The sequence below is a fragment of the Mastomys coucha genome, unplaced genomic scaffold (assembly GCF_008632895.1).
Source record: "Mastomys coucha isolate ucsf_1 unplaced genomic scaffold, UCSF_Mcou_1 pScaffold17, whole genome shotgun sequence".
NCBI lineage: Eukaryota > Metazoa > Chordata > Mammalia > Rodentia > Muridae > Mastomys > Mastomys coucha.
This window is the reverse complement of record NW_022196899.1, coordinates 14,485,668-14,502,076: the sequence shown is the minus strand read 5'-3', so window position 1 is coordinate 14,502,076 and position 16,409 is coordinate 14,485,668. Positions and strand designations below refer to the sequence as shown.

Genomic DNA, 16,409 nt, shown 5'->3' with positions numbered 1-16,409 from the left:
ACCCCCACACCCCCGGGACAAGTTTCCCGCTTATCCTCCATGACCAACCATAATTATCCTGGTTGCTTTATCATTCTGACAGGTTAATAAAAAACTGCTTATAATATCCACTTGTGACCCCTAAAGTAGATTTTATTCACTTTTTCGTAATCTCATTTTCTAGGTTGTTTACTGTGGCTGACCATGAATGTCACTGGAAAGCCAAGCACACTGTCACAGGGCATAGAATGCTGTTCTGCAGGGGTACTGCAACCAAATACTTCTTGTCATGTACATCAATGCATGCAGCACAGACCTCTTTCTCTTCTCCAAGACAGGAGCCCCACCATCTTGAGGGCACACACAGTCCCTTCTGCATTTCCTTCTCCATGTTTCTAGAGCTACGCTTCCCAGTTCTCGCTCCAAACTCTAAAGCCCATCAGAGACCTGGAACACACATGCGGCTCAGCGCGGGCTCACCGGCTGGGGACAGCGCGACAGGCACGCCCATTCATTAGCCGCTTTGTCTGCCCCCGCAGCCTCTCCCGCCCGCCGCCCCAGCCCCACCGCCCGCCTCAAATGTCTTAATTGTGGTGAGCAGGGTGATTTCAAAAGAATCTCCAGAGAAAACCAAATGAATCCCCAAAGGGAGCCTATGCCTCCTGGAATATGTAAGAGATGGCAAGGTCAACTAGTGAATGTAAATCAACAACAGACTAATGGGGTAACACTTTTACCAAAAAAAAAAAAAAAAGAGAGAGAGAGAGAGAGAAAAGAAAAGAAAAAAACTGCTTGAAGGCCTCAATGACAAGCAGGGATTCCTATTCAGGACAATTAAAAAACACTGCTTTGGAGAAAAAAAAAGATATTCTAACTGTGAATAGCAAGGTAAAGACACATTCTATAGATAATTCAAAAATTCTAAAAGAGGGCTAAAAACAAAAATGTTGAGAAACTTCTATGAAGGATCAAAGGCCCAAGCCAAAGACATTAGTAAACTATTGAAATTGAAGGAATGGTGGACATTGAACCAGATGTTACCATTATCTCTCCAAAATCTTGGCCTGCAGATTGGCTGCTTGAAGTGGTAGTGTTAAAATTGAGCCAAAGGGAGATACCCCATAAAGATACCAGACAGCAAGGAAGTCTACTCATTCTTAAGACAAAGGGGGTTTTTAGAAGAGTTTACTGAGCAAACATCCATCCTCAAGGAATGCAAGTTTCCAAGAGACATTCCCTGAGAAAGAGGATCTCCCCCACCCCTCCTGAGAGTCACAGGTGTCTTATCCTAACCGGGAGGAAAGATCAATAGAAACTAAAGAACAATAAACAAGATAAAGTGTAACTACCCATGTTGTAAATTGTAACTTTGTAAGTTGCAAAACTCTGTTCTGAAATGGTATAAAAGCTTAGAGCCTTGTTTCCTCTTGGTCTCTCTCTGGTCACCATTACAGAGATGACCCTGGTATACCAGCTTCAATTAATAAACTAACCTCATGCTTTTGCAGCGGTCTCTTTTTGGTTCTTTGAGAATGGGGTTACCCATGCCGGTTATTACAGTAGACATCCAATTTCAAGGAATTGTGACTTTATTCCAGATAAAGTAAAGAACCAGATGACTTACATGTACAGGACCTAAATATCAGATAGGAAAATTAAGGCTGGATATGGTTAATATAGCCATTACCTCTAGGGAAGAGATCTGTTACAACAGTGGAAAACAGGAAATGTGTTACACTATGTGAGAGGTTATGCCTATATTTCCCTGGGAAAAGAAAAGGTATGGATTCCTTCTAAGTTAACAAAAATCAGACACTACAGAGAAAGACCTCCTGAAGATCGTGTCAGCAGACAGGAAGGAAAAGTTCAAGATTGTGCAAATCTAGTACTACACTAACTTATTCCCCAGCTATTCATTCTCTTACCCACTTGCTACTTGTAGTTTCTCCTGGCCACACGGTTCTGGTTCTGGTCCACCATGGTTTCTCCTTTTCTTCCTGTACTCTTTTCTCTCTCACTCTCCTCTTCTTCAGTGACAATCCCCCGCCCCATGTCTCTTCAACCCAGCTAATAGCTGTCAGCATCTTTATTCATCAATCAGAATTAACTTGGGGGGCAAGGTTCCAGGGGCTTTGTGCAGGTTTGGGTAGCACACTTAGCATTACAAAGCACAGTAAAAAGACAAAACTTCAACAGTGAACAAAATAAATCCCTCTATTAAAGGAACACACAGGGTCAAACAATGCAAATAAATTGCCAGTGGCCTTATATGATAGGTTCAATGCTGAGGTTCATTTCTCTAATATTTGAATGCTAAGAAATGGTAAACTAGAGAAAAGTTTATATTAAGTCATTAAGTTACCAAACTGTAATGGACAAATAACAGGCTTGATGTTTCTAATAAAACACTTGAGTTGGAAATGATGTCAGTCATGTCATTTTGTACAATACAGTTAAATTTCACCACTCCTTTTTTCTTGAATTTTATTCTAGAGAGTTATTCAAAATCATATTAGGAGCTTAAATAGGGAGGAGAAGGAGGTTGTAGGAGAAAATATGAGGAGAAACAGTGTAACCTAAGGTCCAGATGAAGGGTAGTTCAGAAGTCCAATATAGTGTGTATATGCATGTGTGCATGTGTATTATGTCATATGTGGTGGCAATATAAATGAAATTTCCAAATAATGGGGGAGACAGAGTCCCAACTGACTATCTCTTGATTTCAAATGAAGATTTTGGCCAAAAGGATCCAATGAGAATTCCAAATAACCTAGACTACTGACAAGACAATATGTTGCTCTCCACAAAGTGATAACAAGACCCCAAGAATGAAGAAAATAACTATACAACTCATTGGAAATAACAATGCCAAGTTGATGGATACATGGAGTCTTCACCATTACCTTTCAGGGTCTTTGAAACAGGAATTTACATTGTTTGCTCCCAAATGAGAAACATAAACAACAAACCAAGTACAACTACTAGAACCCTTGATCGAGGATGATGCCCTCCCTGCAAAGCATGCTAGAGCTGTAGTGACACAATGATTGTGTGAATAACCAACCAATAACTGATTTGATTTGAAGTCCACTCCATGATAAAAAGAAACAAACACATGATAAAAACACTGCTTAGGTGACCAAGACTAGATAAGCCAGGAACCTAGGGTAAAACCCACATACTACTAGTCTAAAAAACAAACAACCAAAAAGTGATAAAAAAAAATAATTCCTAATGTCATTCTATTATACCCATAGATCAGTGCCTTGCTCAGCAATCATCAGAAAACCTTCATCCTAATGCCTCCCCAACCCCCACAACCTTCCCCCAGAGCTCAGGGAACCCACAAGAGGAGGCAGAAAGAGTGTATGAGTTAGAGGGGATCAAGAATACCTAGAAAACAAGATTTTCTAAATTAACATGACTGAAGTATATGAACTCTTGGAGGAGACTGAAGCAGCATGCATAGGATCTGAATGGGTCTGCCTGTACCAGGTCTTTTGTGTATATATATATATATACACAAATATATATATATATATATATATATATATATATATATATATATATGCTGCCAACTGCCAGGGGATGGGCATGCAGATAAGGATTCCTCGGATTAGACCAGGAATGCTTCAGCAAATTTACTCAGTGTACATGGAGGGCCAGGGTCATGGAGAATGCATCAGTCCTAAAGACAGATGGAAAAGCTGCAATGGAAGAAAGATAGTTTGAAAGAAGAAAATTTTAGAAGTTCATACTGATAAAGGCATGAAAGATAGTCAGAAGATAACATTCCATGGTGAAGGAGACCAAGAACTGGAGCCAGGAGATATTATCATTGTGTTAGATCAGAAGGACCATACTGTTTTTACAAGGAGAGGAGACCCTTTCATGTGTATGGATATATAGCTGGTTAAAGCATTGTGCAGCTTCCAAAAGCCAAAGTCTACTCCTGACAACTGAACCATAGTCATAACTTCTCATCCATGTCAGGTTGTCAAGCATGGGGATATAGAATGTGTACTAAATGAATGTCCTGGCTGGTTTTGTGTGTCAACTTGACACAGGCTGGATAGTAGTGTATATTTTAATAATTTAAAATGTGACCTGGAAATAATATATTTCCACATCTTGATTTTATCTGTATCCATATTTTTATTATTAAATTATCTAATTTATATCCAAACTGCTGCCCACTCTCCTGGAGTCCCTTCACAGAGTTCTTCCCACACAGATCCCTTCCCCTAAGCCTGTGAGATGATGCACCATCCCCAGTATTCCACCTCTCTGGGATATCCAGACACCACAGGATTAGGCACATCCTCTCCCACTGAGAGCAGACAAGAAAGTTCTCTGCTACATGTGTGCCAGGGTCCTCAAAAGAGCCCATGCATGCTCTTTGGTTGGTGTTTTAGTCTCTGGGAGTTCCCAGGGGTCCAGGTTCGTTGACACTGTTGGTCATCCTATGTTTTTGCCATTCCCTTCAGCTCCTTAAATCCTCCTAACTCTTCCATAGGGATCCCCAAACTCAGTCCAATGGTTGGCTGCAAATATCTGCATCTGTCTCAGTCAGTTGCTGGTAGAGCCTCTCAGAGGACAGCCATGCTAGGCTCCTCTCTGCAAGTGTAACATGGCATTAGTTTGCTTGCCCTTGTGATGAATCCCACGTTGGGCCAGTCACTGTTCATTAATGTCCATTGATCATTTTCAATTTATTTTTCTCAATGAAATTTCTTCAGTAAACAAATTTTGGTAGCTTTTTTTGAAAGTTTGTTTCATTATGAAATTAAACTTTATAACTGGCTCCAAAAAGCTCTTATTCCCAAAAATGAAAATATTTATTATGTTCTAGTACCTTATTTCTCCATAAGATTACGAGTATTACTTTTGCATTTAAAAAGGAAAATTATTTATTATTTCATTGTTATTGCTATTTGCCTGTTTGTATGTCCATGTAACAAGTGTGTCCTTGGTGCCTGTGATGACCAGAAGAGAACAATATAGACTCAGAAACTGGAAAAACAGTTTGTTTTTATTTATTGTGAATATAACCTGAGTCCTCTACAATAGGACCTTAACTGCTCTTAACAGTCAAGTCATCTCTCCAGGCCCATTTCTGTATTCTTTAAATTTGTTGCACTATCTTTGTTGTATAATGTGGTTTACTTGTAAATTTATTTTTAATTAGATATTTTCCTTATTTACATGTCAAATGATATCTCCTTTCCCAGTTTCCCCTCCAAAAAAAAAAGAAAAATAAATAAAATTAAATTAAAAAAAAACCCTGTTCCCTCCCCCCTCCCCCTAATCACCACCCCACCCTCTCCCACTTGCTGGTCCTGGCATTCCCCTACACTGAGGCATAGAACCTTCACAGGACCAAGGGCCTCTCCTTCCATTGATGACTGACTAGGCCAACCTCTGCTATACATATGCTGCTGGAGCAATGAGTCCCACCATGTGTACTCTTTGTTTGGTGGTTTAGTCCCTGGAGCTCTGAGGGGACTAGTTAGTTCATATTGTTGTTCGTCCTAACAGGCTGCAAACCCTTCAGCTCCTTGGGTCCTTTCTCTAGCTCCTTCATTGGGGACCATGTGCTCAATCCAGTGGATGGCTGTGAGTCTCGACTTCTGTATTAGTCACGCACTGGCAGAGCCTCTCAAAAGACAGCTATATCAGGTTCCTGTCAGCCAGCACTTGCTGGCATCCACAATAGTGTCTGGATTTGGTGATTGAATATGGGAAGGATTCCCAGGTGGAGCAGTCTCTGGATTATCCTTCCTTCAGTCTCTGCTCCATAGTTAGTCTCTGCAACTCTTTCCATGGGTATTTTGTTCCACCTTTTAAGAAGGAATGAAGTATCCACACTTTGGTCTTCCTTCTTCTTGAGTTTCTTGTAGCTTGTGGATTGTATTTTGGGTATTCTGAGACAGGGTTTCTCTGTATAGCCATGGCCGTCCTGGAACTCACTCTGTAGACCAAGCTGGCCTTGAACTCAGAAATCCGCCTGCCTCTACCTCCCAGGTGCGCCACCACCGCCTGGCTACACTTGAGCTTTATACAAGGAGATGACAATGGATCAATAGTCACACCTAGGTATTTTACATTATTTGTGAGTATTCTGAAGGGTGTTGTTTTCCTAATTTCTTTCTCAGCCTGTTTATCCTTTGTGTAGAGTAAGGCTACTGATTTGCTTTAGTTAATTTTATATCCAACTACTTTGCTGAAGTTGTTTATCAGGTTTAGGAACTTGCTGATGGAATTTTGGGGGTCACTTAAGTATACTATCATATCATCATCAAATAGTGATAATTTGACTTCTTCCTTTACAATTTTATCCCTTTGATCTCCTTTTGTCTAATTGCTCTGGCTAGGACTTCAAGTACAATATTGAATAGGTAGGGAGAGTGGACAGCCTTGTCTAGTCCCTGATTTTAGTGGGATTGCTTCAAGTTTCTCTCCATTTAGTTTGATATTGGCTACTGGTTTGCTGTATATTCCTTTTAGTATGGGCCTTGAATTCCTGATCTTATATCATGAAGGGATGTTGGATTTTGTCAAATGCTTTCTTAGCATCTAATGTGATGATCATATGGTTTTTTTCTTTGAGTTTGTTTATAGAGTGAATTACGGTGATGGATTTCTGTATATTGAACCATCCCTGCATCCCTGGGATGAAACCTACTTGATCATGGTGGATGATCATTTTGATGTGTTCTTGGATTAGGTTTGCAAGAATTTTATTGAGTATTTTTGCATTGATATTCATAAGGGAGATTGGTCTGAAGTTCTCTTTCTTTGTTAGGTCTTTGTGTGGTTTAGGTATAAAAGTAATTGTGGCTTCATAGAATGAATTGGATAGAATGCCTTCAGTTTCTATTTTGTGGAATAGTTTGAGAAGTATTAGTATTAGGCCTTCTTTGAAGGTCTGATAATACTCTGCACTAAATCCATCTGGTCCTGGTCTTTTTTTCATTGGAAGACTATTAATGACTGTTTCTATTTCATTAGCAGATATGGGATTGTTTAGATCGTTGATTTAACTTTGGTACCTGGCATCTGTCTAGAAAATTGTCCATTTCATCCAGGTTTTCCAGTTTTGTTGAGTATAGGCTTTTGAAGTAGGCTCTCGAGATTTTTTTGCATTTCCTCAGTGTCTGTTGTTATGTCTCCCTTTTCATATCTGGTCTTGTTAATTAGGATAATGTCTCTGTGCCCTCTAGTTAGTCTGGTTAAGGCTTGATCTATTTTTTTAATTTTCTCAAAGAACCAGCTCCTGGTTTGGTTGATTCTTTGTATAGTTATTTTTGTTTCTATTTGGTTGATTTCAGCCCTGAGTTTGATTATTTCCTGCCTTCGACTCCTTTTGGGTGAATTTGCTTCTTTTTGTTCTAGAGCTTTCAGATGTGCTGGTATATACTCTCTCTAGTTTCTTTTTGTAGGAAATTAAAGCTATGAGTTTTCCTCTTAGGACTGCTTTCATTGTGTCCCATAAGTTTGGGTATGTTGTGGCTTCATTTTCATTAAACTCTAGAAAGTCTTGAATTTCTTTTTTTTATTTCTTCCTTTACCAAGTTATCATTGAGTAGAGTATTGTTGAGCTTTTATGTGTATGTGGGCATTCTATTGTTTATGTTGTTATTGAGGAACAGCCTTAGTCCATGGTGATCTGATAGGATACAAGGAATTATTTCAATCTTCTTGTATCTGTTGAGGCCTGATCTGTGACCAATTGTATGGTCAGTTTTGGAGAAGGTACCATGAGGTGCTGAGAAGAAGGTATATCCTTTTGTTTTAGGATAAAAAGTTCTATAGATATCTGTTAAATCCATCTGTTTCATAACTTCTGTTAGTCTCGCTGTGTCTTCGCTTAGTTTCTGTTTCCATGAACTGTCCATTGAAGAGAGTGGGGTATTGACATCTCCCACTATTATTGTGTGCGGTGCAATGTGTACTTTGAGCTTTAGTAAAGTTTCTTATATGAACGTAGATGACCTTGCATTTGAAGCATAGAGGTTCAGAATTGAAAGTTCCTCTTGGTAGATCATACCTTTGATGAATATGAAGTGTCCCGTCTTATCTTTTTTGATCACTTTAGGGTAAAAGTTGATTTTATTCGATATTAGAATGGCTACTCCAGCTTTTTTCTTGGGATCATTGGCTTGGAAAATTGTTTTCCATCCTTTTATTTTGAGGTAGTGTCTGTCTTTGTCACCGAGGTGGGTTTCCTGTATGCAACAAAATGTTGGGTCTTGTTTACGTACCCAGTCTGATAGTCTATGTCTTTTTATTGGGGAATTGAGTCCATTGATATTAATAGATATTAAGGAAAAGTAATTGTTGCTTCCTGTTATTTTTGTTGTTAGAGTTGGAATTCTGTTTATGTGGCTATCTTCTTTTAATTTTGTTGGAAAATTACTTTTTTGCTTTTTCTAGAATGTAGTTTTCCTCCTTGTGTTGAAGTTTTCCATTTATTACCCTTTGAAGGGCTGGATTTGTGGAGATATATTGTGTGAATTTGGCTTCGTCATGGAGTACTTTGGTTTCTCCATCTATGGTAATTGAGAGTTTTGCTGGGTATAGTAGTCTGGGCTACTGTGATCTTCTTAAATTCAAGGACTGTGTAATATTCATGCTATTATGACTAGCTCCATAATCACTAAAATTCACTTAAAATAAAAATCATCTTTTCTGTGAGTAAAGGCTCAAATTCAGCATATACATATAGATAAATTGTAATAATGAGAAATGTTTTTAAAGAGAAGCAGTAAAAAGATACTTTTATTACCTTGAAGTATGTCTGTTGTATCCCTAATCTCTCCAGGACTTTTATTATAAAGTGGTGTTGGATTGTTATTAAGGTCTTTTCTGCATCTAAGGAGATAATTATGGATATTTTTTTCAGTTTCTTTATGTGGTAGATTACATTTGTTGATTTTCATACATTGAAAATACCTGCAACTTTGGAATGTCACCTATTTGATCATGGTGAATGATCTTTCTGATGTGTTTTTGGATTCTGTTTGCAAGTGTTTTATTTAGTATTTTGCGTCTATGTTCATAAGGAAAATTAATTTATAAGTCCTTTGCTTTCTTAGGTCTCATGTGGCTTTGGTTTCAGAGTAACTGTGATCTCATTAAATGAATTGGGCCATGTTCCTCATGTTTATAGTTTATGTAATAGTGTGAGCAGTATTGGTTTTAACTCTTCTTTGAACGTCTGGTAGAATTCTGAACTAAGATCATCTGATACTGTGGGCTTGCTTTGCTTGCATTTGGTTTTTGCTCTTCTGTTTTGTTTTTGCTTTTGCTTTTGGGGGGGGGGGTGTTGTTGTTGTTTGTGGGATTTTTTTTTTTTGGTTTTTCGAGACAGGGTTTCTCTGTATAGCCCTGGCTGTCCTGGAGCTCACTCTGTAGACCAGGCTGGCCTCGAACTCAGAAATCCACCTGCCTCTGCCTCCCAAGTGCTGGGATTAAAGGCGTGCGCCACCACGCCCGGCTTGTTTGTGGGATTTTTGATTTTTCTTTTTTTTTCCCCCTTTGGTTTGGTTTGGAGACTTTTAATAACTGCTTCTATTTCAGTAGAGATTTTAGATCTGTTTAAAAGTACTTTTATCAGGAGCTTCAGCATTAAAGAAAACAGGTTCTTCTTCTCAGAATAGTTTTTCAGCATTTACTTTTTTAAAAAGTGTACAATTGAAGAACTCAAAACAAGAAGAAGAGTCTGAAAGGATTTGAACTGTGGAGTCAGGGTTAAGACTCCAAATAGACTTTGTTTATCAAGGGTTCTTTCCAAACTAATAGAACTCAGATTAGCTGCCAACATCTAAAGAGACATGCCTTTTACTGGTCAGCAAGGAACCAGCTTGCAAAAAAAAAAAAAAAAAAAAACAGTAAAACTCAATTCACAGAAAAATCTGTTAGTCAAACAATGGCATCATCAAGCTGTCCAGATGTCAAAAAAATCATGCTAATTTTATGTCTTTATATCATGATAAAGTGACTGTGGAAATAATCTCTTTGAGAGCAAAAGAAAAATTACTTACCAAAACTGAGCCAATGTGAGAAATACAGTAGAAAATATTTGAGATGTGTCACTAAGACCAAGGCCTCCTAATCTTTTCCAGGCAAATAAAATTCAAACATTGTCTTGCAAATGTCACCCACTTTTGTAAAGTTTTGAAGTTGGAAGTCTGTTTGTTTTATGACCTGGGTGAAAATAGTCATGCTTCACCATCCTGAATCCTTTCTTTTCCATTATAAGCCTTTTTCAGTGCTTGCACTCATCATACAAAGGTGCCATTCTCCCATGCATGTACGTTCCTATGTTCAGAGCACCTGCTTATTCAATGATTATCAACAGTCTTGCTCTTAGATTTCAAACATGAAGCAGTTCTCCTGTTCACAACTAAAATTTGTTGTATTATTTTCATTATTTTCTATCATCAATAAAAGTTTTTAGTGGTTTCGTGTAATGACCTCTCTATTTTAAGAAAGTTACATTAATTCAATTCTAAGTTATATTAATTCAGCATTTACTACAGCTTAAATATCTCTAAATACAAAAACACTTTCATTCTTATTCATTTTCTTGTCCTACCTCATGAATATTTAAATATTCTTAAATAGTTAAATCATAGATAAGCCAAATATAACTCTAAAAAAATATAGTTAATCTGTTAGATTCTTTCAAGCCTTTATAGAGATCATCATATTCACTGCTGGACAGTAGTGAACATACCTAATATTCTAGTGAATTAAATACCCATCCTTAATATGTGAACATGAGGAAAATGGTAGAAATCCTGCCTAATGACTTGTAAAGATTAGAATTTTATTTTTTAAAAAAGGTTACCTTAGTAAAATGTAGAAATTAGAGTAGGAAAATGGCTATTTATTTACCCTTTAAGATTATTTGCTTCTGATAATACAATGCTGTAAAATTGATTTATTGATAACTACAAATGTGCCCAATGAGGTACATTCATAAGTGCTGTGTTTTGAATTTTTGTCAAACTTCCTTTTCCTCTGTATTCGTGTAACGCTTTGATCAAAATGTATTGAATAAAATTTCTTTCTTTCAAAAAGCTTTTCACATTTTGGAACTTTTAACCCAGATTTTGGAATATTGCTTATATTAATGAGATATTATATGGATGAGACTCAAGTTCAAACAGGAAATTCAGTCAATTCATGTCTATTTTATACACATAGCAAGGATGTAATCCTAGACAATATTTTATAAATAATTTTGTACAGGATGCCAAGTTTCTTGGTGTGGATTTTCCACTTATGTTATATCAGCACTAATAAATTGTTGAGTTTTAGACTATTTCAAATTAACCTATTTCGACTATATCTAGTAACTTGTACTAGAGAAATCCAGAGTTCAAGGAATATTATCCCACAGTTAATCACAGTAGTGAGGATTCCATTGACTCCTTTCCATCTGCTTGTTTCTGACCAAAAAAAAAACAAAACAAAAAAACAAAAAAACAAAAAACCAAAAAAAAAAACTTTCTTCTGGGAGGTGTCCCCAGCACAGCATAGACTGTCTGGGAAACTGTAGTCTGGGAGGTGTCAGCTAGCACAGCATAGACTGTTGGGGACACTGTAGTCTGGGAGGTGTCCCCAGCACAGCATAGACTGTCTGGGACACTGTAGTCACTTCTCAAATTAACCTGAAACTGAGTGCAGGAATAGGATTGGTGATCTACATTAAGTCCATTTTATAAGCTAAATATGTCCAGCATCTTTAACAAAGATAGAAGCATTACCTATGTTCATTCATTGTCTCAAAACTTTGGCTGTTGCTCACTTCTAACTTCTAACTGAAAACGATTAAGTGAATGTCTGCTGTAAGACACACGAGTCAGCCAGCATTTCTCTCTCACTCCACAAACCTGTGAGGAGATTACTCTGGAATTTTAGGGTTGTTCCTCCGGCCCACCCTTCCTGCAAGAGCTATCTCTTCCTAACACTTAGCCCAGTACTAAACACAACGAAGCTCAGTAAGCATCTTTCAGGTAAACTCCTTATTAGCTCCAATAGTTTGGTTGATACCTCAGGGTTTTCTAAAGACAAAATCATGTCAACTACAAGTACAAAAGGCGTGAGTTCCTTTTTTGGTCCGTAGACTTTTAAAAATTCCTTTTGGTTTTCCTAACTACAATGTTGGATACAAGTCAAGAGGCCAAGGGTACTGATAGGACATTACTGACTTTTCAATACTTCTATAAGAATAGTTCTAATGAATGAAATTCAAGGAGTATTTTAAAAGGTAGATGAAAATCTACCCTTTTATTTTGTGCAACCCTGTAATTAATCAATACCATTTATGATCCACAGCTGCATTGTCAAATTTGGTTTAGGATTATAAATACAAGGAAGTCCGTAATTCTTCCTTAAAAGTGTTTTGAACTTAAAAATAAAGGGAAGCTAGCTGGTGGAGGGAGAAAGACACAAGCAAACAAAAGGGAAGAAAAAAGAAAGAAATATTTCTCTCCAAAGTAAATAACGTTTGATCCCACATAGATCCCTCTCTCTTCAAGACTCTAGGAGATACAGGGTTCCAGGCTCAAGTGAGCCTCTATCAGTCAGGTGAAACTGGAGTACTATGGAGTCTTCCTTGCCTTAGTCAGAATCTGTCGAGGGAGGGGACAGGAGGGTCTTTAAGGCGGGGCGAAGAGGGAAGGCAAGCCCAGCCTCGGATCCCAAGAACAGCAACGCCCCTTCGCTGTATAAATCGGAGCGGTCTCCTCTAGGATTACAGCTGCAGGCAGCTGGATCCCAGGCAGCAGGGAGTGACAGAGACCAGACAAGACACACACAGCCTCTCCAGCAGCAGCAGCGCTGTGAATGGGGAGCGGCCAAGAGGCGTGAAAGAAGCCCGGAGCTGGGTACCTTACACGGGTGAGTCGCGGCTGATGTGCTTGCCACCTTGGGGAAGATCCTGGTGAAGGAGCGAGCGGACTTGATCCAGGGGTCTAACGCATGGTCTGTGAACTCCCTCCCTAGAACTGTTCACCACTCCCAGATCAGATGAGGGAATTCAGGTGTTGGTATGGGCTTCTCTGCAAGTTAGTCCAAAGTTTAATTGCTCAAGAAGCAAGCTAGCAAATGAGTCTAAACTGTGACATGAAGCTTGTGTGGACCCCAGGACCCATTTGAAAGTTAGGCAGCTTTTAGGTAAAGTTAAAGGGGAGCTTCCTAGGCTTCCCAGGCAAGCTTTTCCCCTTCCCAAGCTCTCTGCTAGGGAAACTCCCAGCCTCCTGCCAGTGTGGTCCTTGGCATCAGGCAGTCCATGGAAGTACATGGGACAAAGTTAGGGACTCAGAATTATTCGCCAAAGCCCTTTATGTCATTTAAATAACAAGCAGAGAAGCACGGGCACTAACTCCATTTGTCTCAGCCTCGGCCTCTGCTATTGAGGTGAATTCTTAGCGAAGGTCCTCCACACCTCCTCATCTACCATCTCATTTTTTCAGTTCTCTGTCTCAACAGGCAGCCAGCTGTGGTCTCCAGATTCCAGACAATCCTCCTCAAAGCCCTTCTTGTCTTGGTGTCTTTAGATATGCATCAAAGACTTGGATACGGATGTCTTGTTTGCTATGCCTTCACAGAGTATCAACATCCCACCAGCCACACAGACACACTCCCACCTCCCTGACACCTCCTCTATATCCACCTCTATCCCTGCCCTGCCCTGCCCTGCCCCCATCACATGCGGGAAGCTAACCTAGTTTGGTTTAATTCCAGGAAGAGAAAGTAACCAACTGGGGAGGAGTCAACCCCCCACCCCCTTTGCTATTTATAACCCCCATGAGCAATTGATATCACCTTTTGAAGGTGCTTCAGCCCCGAAATGATTCTCCGAGTAAATGCCACTGGGGAAGCTCCTGGGGTAGAGGTGTTAGTTTTCCTCCCATGTCCTGGGGTTTAAAACAAACAAACAAATAAAACAAGCAAAACAAAACAAAACAGGTTGCCCTGCCTGCCAAAGCGTTTCCCTAGCTATAAATGCCCCATTTGGTCAATCTCTCCTCAAGCTCTTTTGATTCTGTGCTGACTTTCTGGGGACTCTCCTTGTCCTGTCCATCACCCCTCCTCAGCCCTGTGGTATGGAAGTTTGCTTTTCAGAGATTCTTAGCCTGTTTCTCTGCTCCGGAGGTCTCTTTCGTTATAAATTCCCCTAAGCAAGGCTTGGTGTCACACACCTGTCATTCCAGCACTCAGAGAACGCAGGCAGGGGGATCCGGAGCTGAAGTCCAATCTTTACTATATAGCAAAACCTAAGGTCTGGCGCTGTCTCAGTAAGCAAACAGGCAGGAAAACGAGGCCAGAGCCTTGATGCTTTTCGTTTTTTAGTTATTGTTAAAAAATAAAAACGAGAGAGAGAGAGAGAGAGAGAGAGAGAGAGAGAGAGAGAGAGAGAGAGAGAGAGAGAGAGAGCCTGATGTTAATTACCGAATTAGGCAGACCATGCTTGTAGTCCCCAAGACTGCCCAGCTCTGTGGCCAAATTATCTCCTCTGGATAAACATTCAGTCTTCTAGTGATAGTTATAAATATTCAACTCCAAATTATGAATAGCAGTTCCTGTAATGGGAACTTACGGTCCAGGGAGTCAACCCAAATATGGAGGTGTCGGCATTGGCTAAAAGTTTCCTGTCAGTTTTAAGTCTGCAATATGCTTGGACCCATGTTCTTCTGAAGGCATTGTTTTTTGTTCCCTTCTAGATCTCTATACTTCTGCTCGCTTTGTCTTTAAGCTGAGTACCTGCCGCATGATCTCGGGACCCAGGGCGTAGTCTCAGTGTATGGAAGCCTTACCATTTTAAAGCCTAGACTCTAGATTCTAGAATGCCATCCTGTCACTGCAGCTGTGGCTGGTCTCTCGGCTTGAGTCTTTTTTTTCTTTCTCTGAATCATGCATCAAAAAAGTTTAATTTTGTGAGTCACTCAGGCTTCTCATTTTGCCTTTCTAGTTTGGAGTCACACTGTATTGATGTGCTCATGTGCATTTATGCTGCTTGTGGCTCGTCACTGTGTTGCTACTACAAACACCAATAACTGATATCTGTCTTGTGTTAGAGGGTCAGTAGAAAATGAATGCTAATCCGCCACGTTCCAAGGCCAGGGTGAAATGTTTGGCTTAGAAGGAATACGTACCACAGTTTAGCGATTGCCCACCGGTGACTTCCCTCTGCATGTGCACTATGGACTTTTCAAGAAAACAGCCAAGAGATGCTGTATTTTACTTCCAAAACGGTACTATGAGAAGGCATGTAATCGCTCCCATATTTACATGTTTTGGCTGACTGGTGCAAACTCCTGTCTCTTGACCTAATGCTTATCATTGAATCTAGTCTCTTTCCTGTTCAGTCATATCTGGTAAATGTCAAAGAATTTCCCAAGCTAGCTAGTCAATTATTTTTTTTAATTTAAGTTCAAATATTGCAGGAATTAAAAGGCTGATTTTAATTCCCACAAGGAAGTAAAACAATAATCACAATGAAAATATCTAAGATCAGTTTAGGAGTCTTTTAATCCCATGTTACTTTGCAAACGAGACACATTGGCTTTTCAATGCCTCCCTGCTGGAAAGCACTGTTATTTCTCTTCAAGTCAGTTTAAAAAGTTCTCTTTAAAAATTACCTGAAGTCATTGTGAGTGTCTCTTTGGTTTTTTGTTTGTTTGTTTGTTTGTTTTGTTTTTTGTTTTTTCTTTTTTCTTTTTTTTAACTTTTATTGCATTATGATGAGAAAAGTTACATGATTTCAATTTATCTGAATTTGTTAACATTTAAAAACATATTTTAAGTAAATAGAATTAAATCACATTCTTATTTCCCTTTTGTACCCCAACTCCTCCCAGACACCCCCTCTTCAATACCTACAATATCTTTTTTTGCCATATTCCTTAAAATTTATAAAATATTATAACAATAAAAATGTTATAATAATAACAAATAAAAATTATAAAAGTTGTTTGATATAAAACAACAATCAACTTAATAGTCTTATGTAGATGCTTGTCTACAGCAATGCTGAAAATACGTATGTTTTTCTCAATATAAATTTTAAATAACTCCAAACATAATAACTGTATATTTCAAAATAATACAGCACTACTAGTATTTTCTTAAATGAACATAAATATATAAAGTACTTTTGTTTATTTGTTTGTTTGTTTTGTATTTAGTAGAGTTTAAAATCTTGGCTCTTGCTGTGGTACAAGCCCAAAATAAGAACAATTTTTAGACATTGGATTTCATTGTAATAAGGCTGTACTTCAATGACCCTCAAATTACCAAAGGATTTTACCTCCATCGTAGCTAAGCTGAGAGTTGACAGTTCTGCTGTGCCAAGGAATGAATTGTAGGCACATATTTTGGATACAGACTTCCTGCTATGGTCAAAACTATTTGAC

The 16,409-nt window shown here is 38.8% G+C and overlaps 2 protein-coding genes across 2 annotated transcripts in view; one reads left to right on the top strand and one right to left on the bottom strand.

The window, feature by feature from the left end:
• The window catches only part of LOC116094870 (zinc finger BED domain-containing protein 4-like), a 4,140-nt gene extending 3,646 nt beyond the window's left edge, over positions 1–494 (bottom strand). The window contains 1 exon segment of the mRNA XM_031376278.1: positions 460–494. Within this exon segment, the coding sequence (XP_031232138.1) occupies positions 460–494 (35 nt within the window).
• Positions 495–12,690: 12,196 nt separating this feature from the next.
• The window catches only part of Agtr1 (angiotensin II receptor type 1), a 59,750-nt gene continuing 56,031 nt past the window's right edge, over positions 12,691–16,409 (top strand). The window contains exon 1 of the mRNA XM_031376436.1: positions 12,691–12,891. The gene's annotated coding sequence lies outside the window, so the exon portion shown is untranslated. The remainder of the gene's footprint in view (positions 12,892–16,409) is intronic.